Source organism: Rhinoderma darwinii, chromosome 1, assembly GCF_050947455.1.
Source record: "Rhinoderma darwinii isolate aRhiDar2 chromosome 1, aRhiDar2.hap1, whole genome shotgun sequence".
NCBI lineage: Eukaryota > Metazoa > Chordata > Amphibia > Anura > Rhinodermatidae > Rhinoderma > Rhinoderma darwinii.
The window spans coordinates 6144009-6161672 of NC_134687.1; the positions used below are offsets into that span (position 1 = coordinate 6144009).

At 44.0% G+C, this 17664-nt stretch overlaps 1 protein-coding gene across 1 annotated transcript in view; it reads right to left on the reverse strand.

Moving 5' to 3' along the window:
- Nucleotides 1–11039: 11039 nt before the first annotated feature.
- LOC142665310 (vomeronasal type-2 receptor 26-like) overlaps nucleotides 11040–17664 on the reverse strand; it is a 28220-nt gene continuing 21595 nt past the window's right edge. Inside the window, exons 3-4 of the mRNA XM_075844987.1 lie at nucleotides 12301–13172; nucleotides 11040–11072 (exon numbers count right to left, since the gene is read on the reverse strand). Of these exons, the coding sequence (XP_075701102.1) occupies nucleotides 11040–11072; nucleotides 12301–13172 (905 nt within the window). The remainder of the gene's footprint in view (nucleotides 11073–12300; nucleotides 13173–17664) is intronic.

Sequence of the window (17664 nt, forward strand, 5' to 3'; positions counted from 1 at the left end):
ATTGTTGACCAATTTGTCCTGAGTGCGGCAATACCCGATTTGTGGCGATAAACTGCCGTTTGGGTCCATGGGAGGCCTCAGAATGGAAGGAGCGCTGTGTGTTCTTTGGAGTGAAGATTTTGCTGGATTGGTTTTTGGGTGCCATGTCGCATTTGCAGAGCCCCAGAGGTATCAAAGCAATGGAAACCCACCAGAAGTGACCCCATTTTGGAAACTACACTCCTCAAGAAATTAATTTATTGGTAATGTGACCATTTAGACCCCATAGTTTCTTCACAGAACTTATTTGAATTGGGCTGGGAATTAAAACAAAATTATTTTTTTCCAATAATATATAGTTTTAGCTCAAAATGTCTTATTTTCACAAGAAATAAAAGACCACATTTGGTTGCCCAATTTGTTCTCAGTGCGGCAATACCCCATTTGTGGTGATAAACTTCCGTTTGGGCCCATGGGAGGGCTCAGAAGGAAATGACCACCATTTGGCCTACTGGGGATTTTCTGGTGCGAAGTCATGTATGCAAAAGCCCCTGAGGTACCAGTACAGTTGAAACCCTCAAGAAGTGACCCCATTTTAAAAACTACACTCTTAAGGTATTAATCTAGAGGTGTAGTGAGCATTTTGACCGGAGACGTACACCCCATAAACTGTAATGTGGGTTCTTCCGTGTACGACAATACCCTCAATGTGGCTTTTATCAGCTGCCTGGGCACGCAGCAGGGTGCAGAAGGGAAAGACGAGGGGGATAAGCTGTGCGGAGTACATCAGAGTAAGTAAAACTTGGGTAGATTAAAAATCGAGGGATGTATGATACATTTTAAAACACTCTTTCATACAGAGCTTTAGTTTTTTGGGACACGTGTCACATTGATATATTGTGTCCTTCCTTATCCCCCTCTTATAGCAGACTTTGTACCTCTTTTGACTTTTTCCCTTCTTGCCAGTTTGGGGAACTTCTCCTGGAAAGTGTTGCCCTGGTACGATGCGTGTGGCCCCACATCCAGAAGTACTGGGTGCCCCCCCTTCTTGGTCCCTAAAAATTAGTTTCTTGATAACCACCTCTTGAAATTCCAGAAAAGTTCCCGTCTGGCTGTACATCGACGTAGCACGTACGCATTTTACAATGCCATCGGTATGATGTGCCCGGCCAGCTTCTTATACCACACCGCATGGCACTGTAGGGCTTCAGGACTTGATCTGACAAGTCCACCCCTCCCATGTATCTATTGTAGTCCAGGATGCAATCTGGTTTGGGGGTCTCTGCTCTGGTACCTCGTACAGGTACATGGGTACTGGTGTGACATCTCTCTTGTCTTGTACTTGACACACAATATGTTGCTGCTAGGATGTGCCCTGCTCTCACCCCTTCTGAGTGTTTGCCCTGCAGAGTCTTGGGGAGGCCTCTCAGATTTCTTCTAGCAGTGCCGCATGCCGCAGTACTTCTGGAAGCGAGGCCCTTGAAGAGTGGGACGCTGGTATAAAAATTATCCAGGTAGTGGTGGTAACCCTGGTCCAGCAGTGGGTGCACCCAATCCCACACAATTTTTGCATTAACTCCCAGTAAGGGGGGGCATTCTGGGGGCTGAATACTGGTGTCCTTCCCTTCATATATCCTAAATTTGTAGGTATACCCTGATGCACTCTCGCACAGCTTATACATCTTCCCACCACACCTTGCCCTCTTACCCGGCAGGTACTGGCGGAATTGAAGCCTCTCTTTAAAATGTACCAAGGACTCATCAATAGAAATACACTTCTCGGGGGTGTATGCTTGGAAAAACCGGGCACTGAAACGGTCTAATAGGGGTCTCCATTTATACAAACGGTCAAAACTGGGGTCATCTCGGGGTGGGCACTGCTCATTATCAGTATAATGCAAGAAGCAAAGAAAGTATTGCCTAATTTATTTATTTTTTTAGGTTCCAGTTCAGATCTGAAGTTGCTTTTAGGGGCCTATATATTAGAAATCCCTATGAAACACCCCATTTTAGAAACTAGACTCAAAGTATTCACAACAGCATTTAGAAAGATTACGAACCCTTTAGGTCTCTGACAAAACACAACAGCTATAGATATCTATAAAACTGACATCTTATCTGTATTGTAGCAACAATATTAATCTATCCAAATGCAATTTCTTGAAACCCTTCTATCGGCTCTGCACATTAACTCGTTTTCATCAGTGACATCATTTCTTTTTTATGTTTTCTTTGCTCTTTTTCTTGTTGACTCCAGACGATTGACAGGGACTGGTAAGAAATCAAGCAATATACGTAGGCTCACCTCCCCGATCATCAGCTATAGAAACCATGACAGCGGGGGTGGGGCTATGTGTATTGGCCAGACGTCAGAGTCAGCAGCAAATTTCTGTATGAGAAATAAGGAAAATAAAATGGATATAATATTACAATAACCTCGATAAAGCATCGATGTATATATATAAAATATTCATACAAAAAACTCTGTCACTGAGACTCACGCAGACTACACTGAAATTGTGTTCCTTAGCCGTTTTGTCACACAAAGACCAACAATCCTACATAGCCATTTTTTTCTCTATGCTTTTTGCAAATTATTTTTTTTTTCTTTAAAGAAAGGAATCATTTCTTGAAGGAATGCACTCCCACTGAAAATATACCATTCTACTACTGTGACGTATCCGGCTCCATGAGTGAAATGTAGGTTGTTGTTTTAAAAAAAAAGTTATTATGGATCCGTAACGATCTGTCCTGATTTGTTAAGAACATCTTATTTTTACCCCCATTGACTTATAATGTGGGACTCAGGTATCCGTCCTTTTACTGTATAGAATCGTACAGTATTTGCTATTTGAGCTGTGAAAAAGCAACAAAAACCTGAAATAGTAAACTAATTCAAGTATGAACAGAGTCTGAGCTTTCCATTGCTTTTTAATGCCTAGAACAGTTTAACACATTGAGCTATTCCTCTGTAACATGTAAACCGGACTACAAGTCGCGTGCAGGAATGATGCCACCAAGAAGCTCTTTGTTGAGGAACCACATTGGTAGGTTCCAAATTTGCTACGGTTGTGGACGTTGACCCCACGGGAGTTCCCACCAATCTGAAGCAATAGAGCACGTGACAGATCTGGCTATCACCACTGTGTGTCTGAATGGGTCACCGTGGAGCTGCCAGATCCTCATACAAAACCGACCTATTGGTCAAGCAAACTCTTCTGTCCAACTTCACCGTGCTTCTCTCTGACTTTGATCGCTGCTGGGCTGGTCCTCTCTGTGGTTGTGTGCTATCTTTCACCATATTCTGACCCCTTAGTGGCCATCCATAGCATGGAACCACCTACTTGAGATCGTTTTGTAACACACTGTCTCTATTTTGCTTCGAGGCCCCCGCACAGCGCCTCACGACGCTTTATTTTAGCTAAATCAATAATAACAGGACTTGGGTGAACATACGCTTCAGCTGTTGAATTTTGGTTAGTGGGAGATATTAAGAAGGCTGTTATGCCTTTATATGTATCCCCCAATGCAAGAGTAATGGCATCTGGTTTCTTGTCAGATAGTTTTACTATTAGCAATGTGACCAGGCAGGGTTGCCCAATGTCCTAGGTAATATTTGCTTTAGCAATGGAACCGTTATCAGAGCGTATTCGTTCACACGATGGCATCTCGGGCATTCCTGTGGGTGGGGGAAATATCACCATTTGGGTCTTTATGCAGACAATGTTATTTTTACACGTACAAAACCAGAATCATCTATCCCAGTCATAATGGGGGTGTTGGACACCTTTACTAAAGTATCGTACTATAAATTAAATGTGTCCAAAACTCTCATTTTACCTCTTTTTATGTCAGGCAACTCCCTGCGGTCCTTACAACAATTATATTCCTTTGTCCGGGTGACTGTTTTACTTCTGTATTTGGGGGTGGAATTGACCTTTCCTACCAGGTCTTTGATAGCTCGTAATGTGGATACTTTGATTAACCCCTTCCCGTCGTAAACAACTTTCAGATTTTCATTTTAGTTTTTTCCTCCCCACCTTCCAAAAGCCATAGCATCTTTATTTTTCCGCCGATATAATACTAAGAGGGCTTGATTTTTGCGGGACGAGTTGTAGTTTTTTGTAGCACCATTTATTTTGCCGTAAAATGTACTAGGAAACGAGAAAAAAAATTATTTGTGGGGTAGAAAATGAAAAAAACAGCGATTCCTCCATGTTTTTTTGCGCAACGTTTTTACGGAATTCACTGTACAATTAAAACAACATTCTGTGGGTTAATATGATTATGGCGATACCAAATATATATAGTTTTTTTCTATATTTTACTACTTTTACAAGTAAAAACCTAAGTGTAAAAAAGAACATTTATTTTGTGTAGCCAAATTCCGAGAGCCATAACATTTTTATTTTTCCGGCAATTAAGGCTGGGTTCACACGAGCATGTTACGTCCATAATGGACGGAACGTATTTCGGCCCCAAGTCCCGGACCGAACACACTGCAGGGAGCCGGGCATCATAGTTATGTACGATGCTAGGAGTCCCTGCCTCTCTGCAGGATAACTGTCCCGTATTGTAATCATGTTTTCAGTACAGGACAGTAGTTCCACGGAGAGGCAGGGACTCCTAGCATCGTACATAACTATGATGCTAGGAGCCCGGCTCCCTGCAGTGTGTTCGGTCCGGGACTTGCGGCCGAAGTACGTTCCGTCCTTTACGGACGTAACATACTCGTGTGAACCCAGCCTAAGTGGTATGAGGGCTTATTTTCTGCGGGATAAGCTATAGTTTTTAATAATACCATTTTGGTGTACATGTGAAGGTTTGATCACTTTTTATTTCATTTTTTGTGGGAGATTAGGTGACCAAGAAATAGACATTCTGGCGTTTACATTTTTTTTTTCTTAACGACGTTCGCCATGCAGGTTAAATAATTATATATTGTAATAGTTCAGACTATTACGAATGTGGGGATACCAATTATGTTTATTTATTTAATGTTTTACTATGCCCTAGGGGGAAAATAGGAAAAGTTTTTTTTTTAAACTTTTAATATATATTTTTTTTTACACAAAAAAAACAACTTTATTTAACTAATTTTCACTTTTTTTATTAGTCCCCCTAGGGGGAATTCAACCAGCGATCGTTAGATCGCTTGCTCGATATACTGCAATACTAATGTATTGCAGTATATTGTGATTCTGACAGGTGTTTATTAAGCCCTGCCGGAGGTGTAGGTGTACAAAGATGGCGGACCTGAGGGTCTTCATTAGGCCCCCAGGCAGCCATAGCAACCATCGCCCCCCCTGCAATTGCGTTGCGGTGGGCACGATGAGCTGTTAGAGGGGGCTTCCCCACTCTTTCTAACGATTTCAATTCTGTGGTCGGTATTGACCACAGCATTTAACTGGTTAAACTAGCGGGATCGCACTCGAGCGCGATGCCGCTAGTTACTCTGAAGTGTCGGCTGTAACATAAGCATCGCTCCATACTTCCCCTACCCGGCTATGACGTAACTGTATGTCACATGTCGGGAAGGGGTTAAACATCTCCAGAGTGAGTTGGAGAGAGTTGCCAAACTTGAAATGTCTTGGATAGCAAGAATTCATAGTTTCAAAATGTTGTATTTACCAAAAATTTTATAGATAATGAGATGTCTTCCCTATAAGTTTTCTAATACTCATATTAATAAATTACAGGCACTGGTTGGGAAGTTTATATGGGCTAATGGATATTCCAGGGTATCACGTAAGGTATTATACCTACCTTTTAAACTAGGAGACATGGGTGTTCCTAATCTCGCTTTGTACCACAGAGCTTCTTTAATTGACACCTTGCGGGAGTGGTGGAATCCTGCTGCTGACCATAAATGGATTCAGATAGAAAAAACCCTTTACTAAGTTTCAATCTACTCGACTTCTTTTGGAGGCGGAATGTTAACAACAACCTGTTACGAATACCCCTTTGGCATCTATGCAGACCACTTTGGATGTTTGGAGATATTTGTTAAAAGTCTAGAATATCATATACCCCACTCAAATTTCCAGTTGTGGAGCAGGTCAGGGATAGATACTATACATAAATTCTACAGTAATTCTATTTTTAGGTCATTAGAAGACCTAAGCTGTGAAGCCAATTTACCAAAGATGGCATTCTATCAATACTTGCAAATTCGTCATGCTCTTCAAAAGTGTCCTCAGCAGCAGGTTGTAAGCACATCGTCTCCAATTCAAAGGTTTATATTGGGCTATAAAAACCATATTAGGGGGATGTCCATTGCATATAAAGCATTGTTGAGTCTGGGGAATGTGGATGATAAATTGTCATATATGCACAAATGGGATCATGATTTGAATATTCTGACAACTGTGACTCAGTGGAGAAGAACTTGCGATTGGCTGATGCGTTCCTCTCATTGTGTGACTCACTTGGAACAAGTACAAAAAATACATTTGCGTTGGTATCATTACCCTTCTCGGTTCATGTTATTCCGGGATACTCAAGTCTCTGTTGGAGACAATGTGGGCAAGTAGGAATATTGGAGCATATATGGTGGTCCTGCCCAATAGTTAAAGTGTTCTGGAAGGCTACTTTTCAGATTATTTCCTTGGTGGCTGGTTATGATGTTCCCCCAGCCTCAGATATGGCCTTATTGAATATCAGGGTAGCAGAGATGTCTCCACACCACCACTGGCCTGCGGTGCATATTTTAACCTCAGTGCGAAAATGTGTGGCTTTACATTGGAAATCTTCTTCTACCCCAACAATTACGGATTTATGTGTTAAGGTTAACTCCCATATGCATCACGAGTTTTCATTAGCCTCTAATCCATCACAATTGGTCGCACTTAAACGTCATTGGCACGCTTGGCTAAAAAGCTTGCTGGCTCTTCTCCCCAGAGAATATAATAGCATATGATAAAGACATGGGTGCTTCCTATTGAAAAACAAGATGGCTCAAGTATGGTTTTTACTTGACCACTAGCTGCTGTTTAATATGTTATTACAGGTGTATGTGAAGGCTGACATATTATGTTTGTTATGTTTACTATGTTTATTATGTTTGTATGTCAGTAGGTTACTGCCATTTTGTGTGTAAATGTCCTGTGCTTGTTACTTGAAAAGAATAAAAATATATACTAAAAATAAAAAAACGTCAACAGTATTAACTCATAATAAGATAAACATTTAACTTTCTTCAGTAATACTCGCTTATGTTTACAGGCCATTACAAATACCGCTAATGGGTGTAAATGTGCCGCAACACAAAACGCCGGAGGTGTGATGACAAAGAACAATTCCATTTTTGACTAACATCTCCATTCCCAGCATCACTATGATGTCAACAGTCCCACTAATCCTACTTTGGTCCTGGCCTCTTAAACTCTTCCTGTCCTGAGTCGTAAATTTAGTGGGCAGGGGGGCTTTAAAGGGGTTGTCCGGGAATACATTTTATTTCCATTTTAACTTAATTAGTAATATTTAATAACATTTCTAATATAGTACCTACTTACCTATGCCAGCGTTCTCCTGTTCTGATCTGCCGTCACGTGACCGCACCCAGAGTAAATTTTTCATTTCCTGTGAGGTACCGTATCTTTGCTCAGCCAGCACTTCCGGCTGAGAAAGGTACGGCGCATCATCAACTACATTTCCAGGCAGTGGGCCAGGCAGATGTTTCATGAGCTCTTCAGAGCTCCGCCTCCTCTTGTCCCACCGCCTGCAGATGTAGTTGATGACGCGCCGTGTCTTTACACAGCAGGAAGTGCTGGCTAAGCAAAGACACGGAGCGTCATCAATCATAGTACACGGCCCCTCCTCCTTCTGTCTCGTCGTTCACGCCCCCTCCTTCTTCACTCTTGGAGCTCCTGCACTGAAGTGCATGTGAGAAGGAGGAGGAGGAGCGGATTCCCTCATCTGTTGCCGAAGCTGTGGCCGGGGATTACGCTCCAGGAGAAGTCCCTGACTTTTCCTGGAGCGGTCCCCTACTCCTGAAACTGAATCCCCGGACACAGTGGCCAGAGATTCCTCTCCAGCAGAAGTCCCTGACTTCACTGTCCATATATGGACAGTGAAGTCAGGGACTGTTCCTAAAGTGGAATCCCCGGCCACAGTAGCCGACGATGTGACCAGGGATCCGCATCAGGAAAAGTCCCTGCCTTCACTGTCCATATATGGACACAGTGACGTCATGGACTTCTGAAGCGTAATCCCCACCACTGTGGCCGGGGATTCCGCTCTAGGAGAAGTCCCTGCCTTCACTGTCCATATATGGACACAGTGATGTCATGGACTTCTGAAGGGAATCCCCACTGCTGTGGCCCGGGGATTCCGATCCAGGAGAAGTCCCTCACTTCACTGTCCATAAGGGACTGCTCATAAAGCGGAATCCCCGAAAACAGCAGCCGGTGATGTGTCCGGGGATTCCACTCCAGAAGAAGTCCCTGCCTTCACTGTCCATATATGGACAGTGAAGTGAGGGACTTCTGGAGCTGTCCCTTACAGATAGGGGGTGACTATGTACAAGGGGGCTGTGTGGCATTACCTACAGGGGGGCTGTGTGGCATTACCTACAGGGGGCCGTGTGGCATTACCTACAGGGGAGCTGTGTGGCATTACCTACAGGGGGGCCGTGTGGCATTACCTACAGAGGTGGTCGTGTGGCATTACCTACAGGGGGGCCATGTGGCATTGCTTACAGGGGAGATGTGTGGCATTACCTACAGGGGGGACGTGTGACATTACCTACAGGGGGGTTGTGTGGCATTGCTTTACAGGGGGGCTGTGTGGCATTGCTTCACTGTAAGACCCTGTTCACACTGAGTTTTTTTGCAGGCAGAAAATTCTGCCTCAAAATTCCGTTTAGAATTTTGTGGCAAATTTTGATCTGCCTGCACACCGTTTGCCACGTTTTTCACAGTGTTTTCTGCCCGCGGCCATTGAGCGCCACGGGCAAAAACCCTGCGAAAAACGCTTTCTCTGCCTCCCATTGATGTCAATGGGAGGTCAGAGAAGTAAACAGCCGAAGATAGGGCATGTCGCTTCTATCTCCTGCGAGCCGGTTTTACCGCTCGCTGGAAAAAAACGCCTCCGCCTCCCATTGAAATCAATGGGAGGAATTTTCAGCCATTTGTTTTACACGTTTTGACGCGGAAATGCATCAGAAAACGCGCCAAAAAATGCCTGAAAACACCTCCTATTGATTTCAATGGGAGACTAAGGCTTTTTTTTCCTGCGGGAAAAAGAAGCGACATGCCCCATCTTCGGGTGTTTACATCTCTGACCTCCCATTGACATCAATGGGAGGCAGAGAAAGCGTTTTTTGTTGTGGCGCTCAATGGCCGTGGACAAAAAAAAACGCGGCAAGGGGCGTGCAGGCTGGTAAAAATCTGCCTCAAAATTCAAGACAGAATTTGGAGGCAGGATTTTATGCCAGCAAAAAACTCAGTGTGAACAGGGCCTAATACAGGATCTCTTGGAACAGATCCAGCAGCAGGTGAGGAAAATGTGCTGACTGGATTGTGTGTACCAAGATGTCTGACATAGGTGGAGTGGACAGACTTACATTTATCAGGCTGTGAAAGGGGCGGTGGAGGGAGATAAGTGCCTGGCCTGTACTTAGATCAGGGATAGATGGTGGCACAAAGGATAATGATGATTATTAGTGTGTAAGACAGTGTGCAGGGAGGGAGCTTGCTGCCTGTAATTTGTAATTAGAGCAGGGAAGGACCCTATGAACATAGAGGGGTGTGGCAGTATGCAAATAGCTGAGATGCTTTGGAGGAAGGGGGAAGCAACTGTCTCCTCAGATGCAGCAGGGGATCATGGGTATGGTGGGTTACAAGACAGGAAACAGACAGCAAGGGAGGTAAACAAACAGAAAGAGCAGCAGTGACGATGGAGATCAAACAGAAACAGGTTAGAAGTTTAATAATGGGGTATTAGGGAAGGCAAACCAAGGCTGGGGGACAGTCCAGGCCTGGACAACCCCTTTAAGGGTATGTGCACACACACTAATTACGTCCGTAAGTGACGGACGTATTTCGGCCGCAAGTCCCGGACCGAACACAGTGCAGGGAGCCGGGCTCCTAGCATCATAGTTATATACGATGCTAGGAGTCCCTGCCTCTCTGCAGGACAACTGTCCCGTACTGTAATCATGCGAGGGGGGGGGGGGTGTTGGTTTGCTATGCCATCTGGAAAACTAACAGGTCTATGCAAAAAAAAACAGAACAAAAAAACAAAAGAAAAGATAAAAAAATTCCAGGATCTACTCAGCACAATAACTTATCTTATAATCTAACAGGTCTGCCATCTTAGTACACCTATTCCAGAGGCAGAATGCCTGACAGACAAAATTTCCCTGCAATACAGAAGTATTGCAGTGTATTATAGAAGCGCTCAACAATTGCACCGTGAAGCCCCATAGTGGGACCATGATTAAAATAAAGATCAATAAACTATTTAGAAAAAAAATGAAAAAGTAAATAAACTTTTATGTTATGTGGCCTTTTAAAAAACTGAATCAGAACGTGATCAGAAAGTTGTTATTACCACAAAATGGTACCAATAAAACAAATCCCCCTGCAAAAAACAATCCCTCATACAGCTCTATCAACTGCCCGCTGCACCAGCCCACAAGCAGTCGCACCCAAGCCCTGGTGCCTGAGGGGTCTAAAGGTCTCTTTGCCACCTAAGGAGACAGCAGTATTATAAATGGTAAATCATAGGTGGGGGGGCTGTTAAAGATTTTGCATAAGAGCTCAGGAGCTTCGAGTTCCACCTCTGTCCATCCAGAAAAAACTTGTAAACGTGACATGAACCTGACATCCCCCTTATAAGTCAATAGGATCTATTAGTAATGTGAAATTCTACTCCTGTAGGGTTTATTTGAATTTCTTGGTTGTTCTCTCTGTTCTGCTAAGATATTAATGAATAAAGAATGAAGGTATTGTTAAATGTGGACACTGTGGACTGGGGAGGGTCTGACAAAATAAAACATCATTGTAAAGGATCTGCCAGGCACAGCTTCGGGGTTAACGCCCATAAGTAATCAGTCGTCACCTGAGTCTATGTCTCTGAGACTGACTCCACTCAGGATGGCAGGCTTAGGAGTGGGAGAGCCTATCGCAGCCTGGCCAGACTCAGCTAGCTCCCGCCCTCGGTCTATTTATACCTGCCTTTCCTGTTCCTCCTTTGCTTGTGATTCTTCTCGTGTGGTTTCCTGGCCCAGCTACAGCTTCTGACTATTTGATCCTGCTCCATACAGACCCTGGCTTACTGACTACTCTCCTGCTCTGCGTTTGGTACCTCGTACACTCCTGGTTTGACTCGGCTCGTTCACCTCTCTTGTTGCTCACGGTGTTGCCGTGGGCAACTGCCCCATTTCCCTTAGCTTTGTGTACCCTTGTCTGTTTGTCTCGTGCACTTACTGAGCGTAGGGACCGCCGCCCAGTTGTACCCCGTCGCCTAGGGCGGGTCGTTGCAAGTAGGCAGGGATAGAGTGGCGGGTAGATTAGGGCTCACTTGTCCGTTTTCCTACCCCTATCATTACAATCATGAGGCCGACATGCTCTCCCCAAGGTTAAACTTTTTGGTCTTAATTCTTTTATATATCATTATCCAAACCTTACCAACTCCGGAGCAGCGTGGCATATCTCATGCTTTGGGACTGGTCTGTGTTTATTGCCAGGTGACATTACAAATTTAAAAATATCTTACAAGATTTATATTAATTTAATTCCAAATAGAAAAAAAAATCACTCCTTCATGGGGCGCTCCTGTGTTGCTTGTGGCTTGTGCCAGAAAGGTAATTACTGAGTTTCCAGGTGGTTGAGTAAAATAAAGCATTTACTTCTCTAAAACAATGTGGATAATTACAACAAACAGTAAAATAAATGATAAAAAAAAGGGACGCGTTTCAAACTACTTCCTAGGTCTTCCTCATGCTTCATAAAAATGCTAACACCCTACAGCTCTTATATACTCTCATTGAAATGTGTTTTGATTGGGTCAAATGTTATCGGTCCAAGTTCAAATGAGGAGTCATTCCCTCCCTTCATTGTGTTTTGCATCAATCTTTCTTTCTTTCAATGTTTGTACTATTGATATAATAATTTAGGATAGAGTTCTCTCAAAGGAACTTCTAATAGTGAGGGGTGGGTATTAATTTAAGGACATTGTATATATTTACTGTTCATTCCTGTTATTCAATTTTACAAATAAATTTACAAATAAATTTTAAAAAATTTCTACTTTTCTAGTATGACCTTTCACTGATATTTACCATAAAAATATATATTTTTAGCAGTTTCTTCTGACATTTATATCACGTTTCATTATTATTATAAAACATTTAGGTAAAAATATGCAGCCTAATAACCCGGCACTAGAGCCCAATATAGCAAATATCTCCATAGCCACCATGTATTTCCCCTTAGTGCTGAGGTAAGCCGGGATCATGGCGATCCAGACACTGCAGAACACCAGCATGCTGAAGGTGATGTACTTGGCCTCATTAAAACTGTCCGGTAATGTCCTCACCATGAAAGCCAGAACAAAGCTCACAGCTGCCAGGAACCCCATATAACCCAACATAGAGTAGAACCAGATATCTGAGCCTTCGTTACACTGAATAAAGATCTGATCCGTATAAGAAGTCATGTCAAACTCTTGATATGGAGGAGAAACAGACATCCAAGAAACACATATGAGAACTTGAACTGAGGAGCAAATCCCAATCACATAATTAGATGTTTTCACACCTATCAACTTCCTCCAGAGGCTTCCAGGTTTTGTGGCTTTGAAAGCAATGCAGACTGTGATAGTTTTGGAGAGTACAGAAGATACAGAGATAGAGAAGAAGATCCCAAATATAGTCTGTCTCAGCATACAGGTTATATCCACAGGACGATCGAGGAACAAGAAGATACAGAGGAAGCTCAACAAGATGGAGACCAGGAGGACAAGGCTCACAGTCCGGTTATTGGCCTTCACAATGGGAGAGTCCCAGTAGCAAATGAAGATTCCTAGTATAATAGCGGTTACAACAGATAATAATACAGATGTGAATACAAAAATGACCACAATATCATCCTCTTCGTAAGATAGAAATGCATATGTTTTAGGGACACATTTTACTTTCCCCTCATCAGGCCATCCATCTTCTGGACATCTATGGCAGATTTCACTGTCTGTGGGACACAAAATAATACAACAGTAATTAATTAGTACAATTAATATGTCATATCTCCACTACAGCACAGACTAAAAGAATAATAATAATAAAAAATATATATGATTCCCCTTATAATAGTTTTTTTTGGGTGGGTGATGAGGCCAATCAAATTTAATCACACTTTCATTTTTAGGATTGGTCAAGGCAAAGTAGAGCTCACTGGGGGAAGTTTAGCAATGTATTTCTGCTAACTTCTGGCATAAATACATTGAAAATTATGATGTTGGAACTTATCGCCACATTTAATAATCCCGAACACCACTTTTTCCAACACTTGTCTCTGTGTCAGACAAAGTAGGCCAGGCTTCAGAATCGCAAGTGTAAGAACACACCAAGACTAACCTGTTTTTATCACAAATCTGATCTGTATTTACTGCAGGATCCATGGCAGAGGATCCAAGGTTTATTTCGGATTTCTGTGTGGTGGATACGCACGTTGATATATAGATAGAAATCCGCCGGCTGTACAGACGTGGATCTCCCTTTGAATCAATAGGAGGCGGATTTCTTGTGGATTTTGCTGCGGAATCCACATGGAAATGCATTTGAGATCTGACTCGTGTGAACATACCCTAACAGACATTAACTGTAATTAAAAAAGCAATGCATTTGTCAGTGCTCGCGATGGGAGGTAAGGACACTCTTAATTTTGCTTTGAGGTCCTATTGTTTCTGTGTATGCTCCTGGTCCTAATTATATTACACCAAGGTGAAACACCTTGACTGCAGACAGATGATATAGACAGTCCATCTATCATCGCTCCTATGCTACCCTACACTATTCCAGGACAGAATAGAATAGAAGGAAGGAAATATGTACTTGGTTTTCTATAAGATCTGGGACTAAAAAGCAGACCTGAAACACAAACCTCACATACAATATTACCCCCCCTAAAATCTGTAAACTAAAGCCAAGCCATGCATAAAGGAAGATGGCTCAGTGTCTCCTCAACCATACAGGTTTAGTAATAACATAAAAAACAGTAAAACACTGATATGTTGACATTCTCCAAACCAGACGCTTAACTTATTCAGACCCCAGACCAGACCAAAAAAATAAAAATTCAGACCCAGAAGGGATTGAAATATGTGAGCAGCAGAAAATAGCGGGCAAGATTATTTGGTCACACCCTTAAATATGTAACATAAGATATTTATGATCATAAAAAGGACAATAAAAGTGGAGCATAGAAACATCTCATAATACATTAAAGGACAGACATCCACTGTATATTTCAGTCAAGGACAACAGTGGGCTACCACTATATAAGGGCCAATATAACCAATAATACCACCGTATAGTGACCATATACAGTATATCTACCACAAAGACAATACAAGAAATAATACCACCATACAGTGACCATATACAGTATATCTACCACAAAGACCAATACAAGCAATAATATCACCTTACAGTGACCATATACAGTATATTTACCACAAAGACCAATACAAGCAATAATACCACCATACAGTAACCATATAAAGTATATCTACCACAAAGACCAATACAAACAATAATATCACTAGAGATGAGCGAACCGGGACAACCGAACCCGGTTTCGGTCCGAACATCGGGAAAAGTTCGGTTTGCAGCGAATCCGAACTTCACCGGGTTCGGCCGAACCCATTTTGACCGAACCCGGCTACATTTTGGCGCCTGCCACATGTTAGATGTAAAATGGAGGATTTCACAATATCACCTGACATCAGGCTACCCCATAATGCCTTGCAAACGGCTCTCCCAGCCAATTGGGAGGCAGCATAGGGGCGGGCTCAAGCCTGCAATAAAAATCTATGCATGGAGCTCAGCGGCCATTTTACAGACAGGAGCTGTAGGGATAGCATCTCTGTGCAGTAAGGGAAAGCTTTAGGAATCTAAAAGCCAGGAATCCAGCAATCGAAGGGGCTCATACACTACAGCGGGAGTCTACTCTACTCTCAACAATCAACATCCAAATTGCAATACAAATTCTCCATTTGCCAAGCCAGTGTGTGAATAAGCTTTAATAAGGGGCTCATCCCCGTTGCATGGGTTAACATAACAATCCAACTTGCAATACAGGCAGCCTTTGTAGTACTACAACGCCCAGCATTCCCTGAGTGCACAGTGGCTGATAGAAATTCTCATTCATTGCCATTTGCCAAGCCAGTGTGTGAATAAGCTTTTAGAAGGGGCTCATCCCCGTTAACATAACAATCCAACTTGCAATACAGGCAGCCTTTGCAATACAACGCCCAGCATTCCCTGAGTGCACCGCGGCGTGGCTGATAGAAATTCTCATTCATTGCCATTTGCCAAGCCAGTGTGTGAATAAGCTTTTAGAAGGGGCTCATCCCTGTTGCATCCAACTTGCAATACAGGCAGCTGAGGCAGCCTTTGTAGTACTAAACGCCCAGGGCCAGCATTCCCTGAGTCAGTGCACAGTGGCTGATAGAAATTCTCATTCATTGCCATTTGCCAAGCCAGTGTGTGAATACGCTTTTAGAAGGGGCTCATCCCCGTTGCATCCAACTTGCAATACAGGCAGCTGAGGCAGCCTTTGTAGTACTACACCGCCCGTCGCCCAGCATTCCCTGAGTCAGTGCACATTGGCTATTAGAAATTCTCATTCATTGCCATTTGCCAAGCCAGTGTGTGAATACGCTTTTAGAAGGGGCTCATCCCCGTTGCATCCAACTTGCAATACAGGCAGCTGAGGCAGCCTTTGTAATACTACAAGTTCGCCCAGGGCCAGCATTCCCTGAGTCAGTGCACAGTGGCTGATAGAAATTCTCATTGCCATTTGCCAAGCCAGTGTGTGAATAAGCTTTTAGAAGGGGCTCATCCCCGGGGTTTTGATTCAACTTGCTGCACTCCAGCACAGCAGTGAAATGTCAGGTAAAAAAAAGGTTGTGAAAGGACGGGGTAGAGGAAAAAACACCCATGCCATGTCTTCTTCCAGTCCAAATGTTGGATCTGTTGGTACCAGACCCAGTACCAGCATTTGTGGCACAAGACATGTGCCCAGTTTCACTAGTAGCAGCAGCCATGTGCCTGCTAATAGTAGTAGTGTAAAGGATCTGCCAGGCACAGCTTCGGGGTTAACTCCCAGAACTAATCAGTCAGCACCTGAGAATACATCCCTGAGACTGACTCCTGCTTCCACCATTCAGGCTGGCAGGCTTAGGAGTGGGAGAGCCTATCGTAACCTGGCCAGACTCAGCTAGCTCCCGCCCTCGGTCTATTTAAGCCTGCACTTCCTGTCCCTCGGTGCTTGTGATTCTTTCCTTGTGGTTTCCTGGCCCAGCTACAGCTCCTGCTATTTTTGATCCTGCTCCATACAGACCCTGGCTTACCGACTACTCTTCTGCTTTTCGTTTTGTACCTCGCACACTCCTGGCTTGACTCGGCTCGTTCACCACTCTGGTTGCTCACGGTGTTGCCGCGGGCAACGGCCCCTTTTCCTTGCTTGTGTTCCTTTGTATGTTTGTCGTGTTTGTCGTGCACTTACTGAGCGCAGGGACCACCGCCCAGTTGTACCCCGTCGCCTAGGGCGGGTCGTTGCAAGTAGGCAGGGACAGAGTGGCGGGTAGATTAGGGCTCACTTGTCCGTCTCCCTACCCCCTGCCATTACAAGTAGCAGTATCAGCAAGCCAGACTTGTCCATCTCCTCCGGTGGGTGGGTTACTTTAGACAATACGGCCATTGTGGACTGGTTGGCTGGCTCGCGGTCATCTCAGCAGGAAGACTCTGACGATCTGGCTTCAAGCCAGGTTTCGTTGGATTCCAGATCCTCTACAGTTCCTTGGCACAGTGACAGTAGTAATATGGGTATTTCTAGCGTTTCCATTCCATCATCTATGTCTTCACTCCCCCTTCCTAGCGGGAAGCCATCTTTCCTGAAAGTCCTAAGAGACATTTCTTCGGGTGCGAAGGAAGATACTGAACAACATAGTGATGATCATTTGTTTTCCGCGAGTCATCCAACGGAGTGTGTTGCGGCGGTGGTGGAGGTGGAAGAGGTGTCCGAGACACATAGCTGTGGTAGTGGGGGTGTTGGTGGTAGCCGTGGTGGCAGACGCAGTAATGAGGGGGGGCATGGAGCCCGCCATGATGTCAAATCACATTCACAACACAGTGACAGAAGTGGCGGGGATGATGAGGAGGGCTATGATGATGTTGTTTTAGACAGGACGTGGGAACCAGGTGACGAGGTGATGACCGCGTCAGAGGAAGAGGGTAGTAGTGGCGGCACTGGCAGTGATAAACAGCCAAGCCGAGGTAGGGGCAGAAGTCAATCTGCAAAACGTTGCAGCGGTAGGGTCAGCTCAGGAGCCGGTGACGGCGACACTGATGCTACTGGTGTAGGCTCCCGAAAAAAGCCTGCCAGAAAAGGGGCAAGCTCGGGTGGTGGTGGTGGTGGTGGTGGTGGACGTAGTACTACCTCTTTACGGTACTCTGCC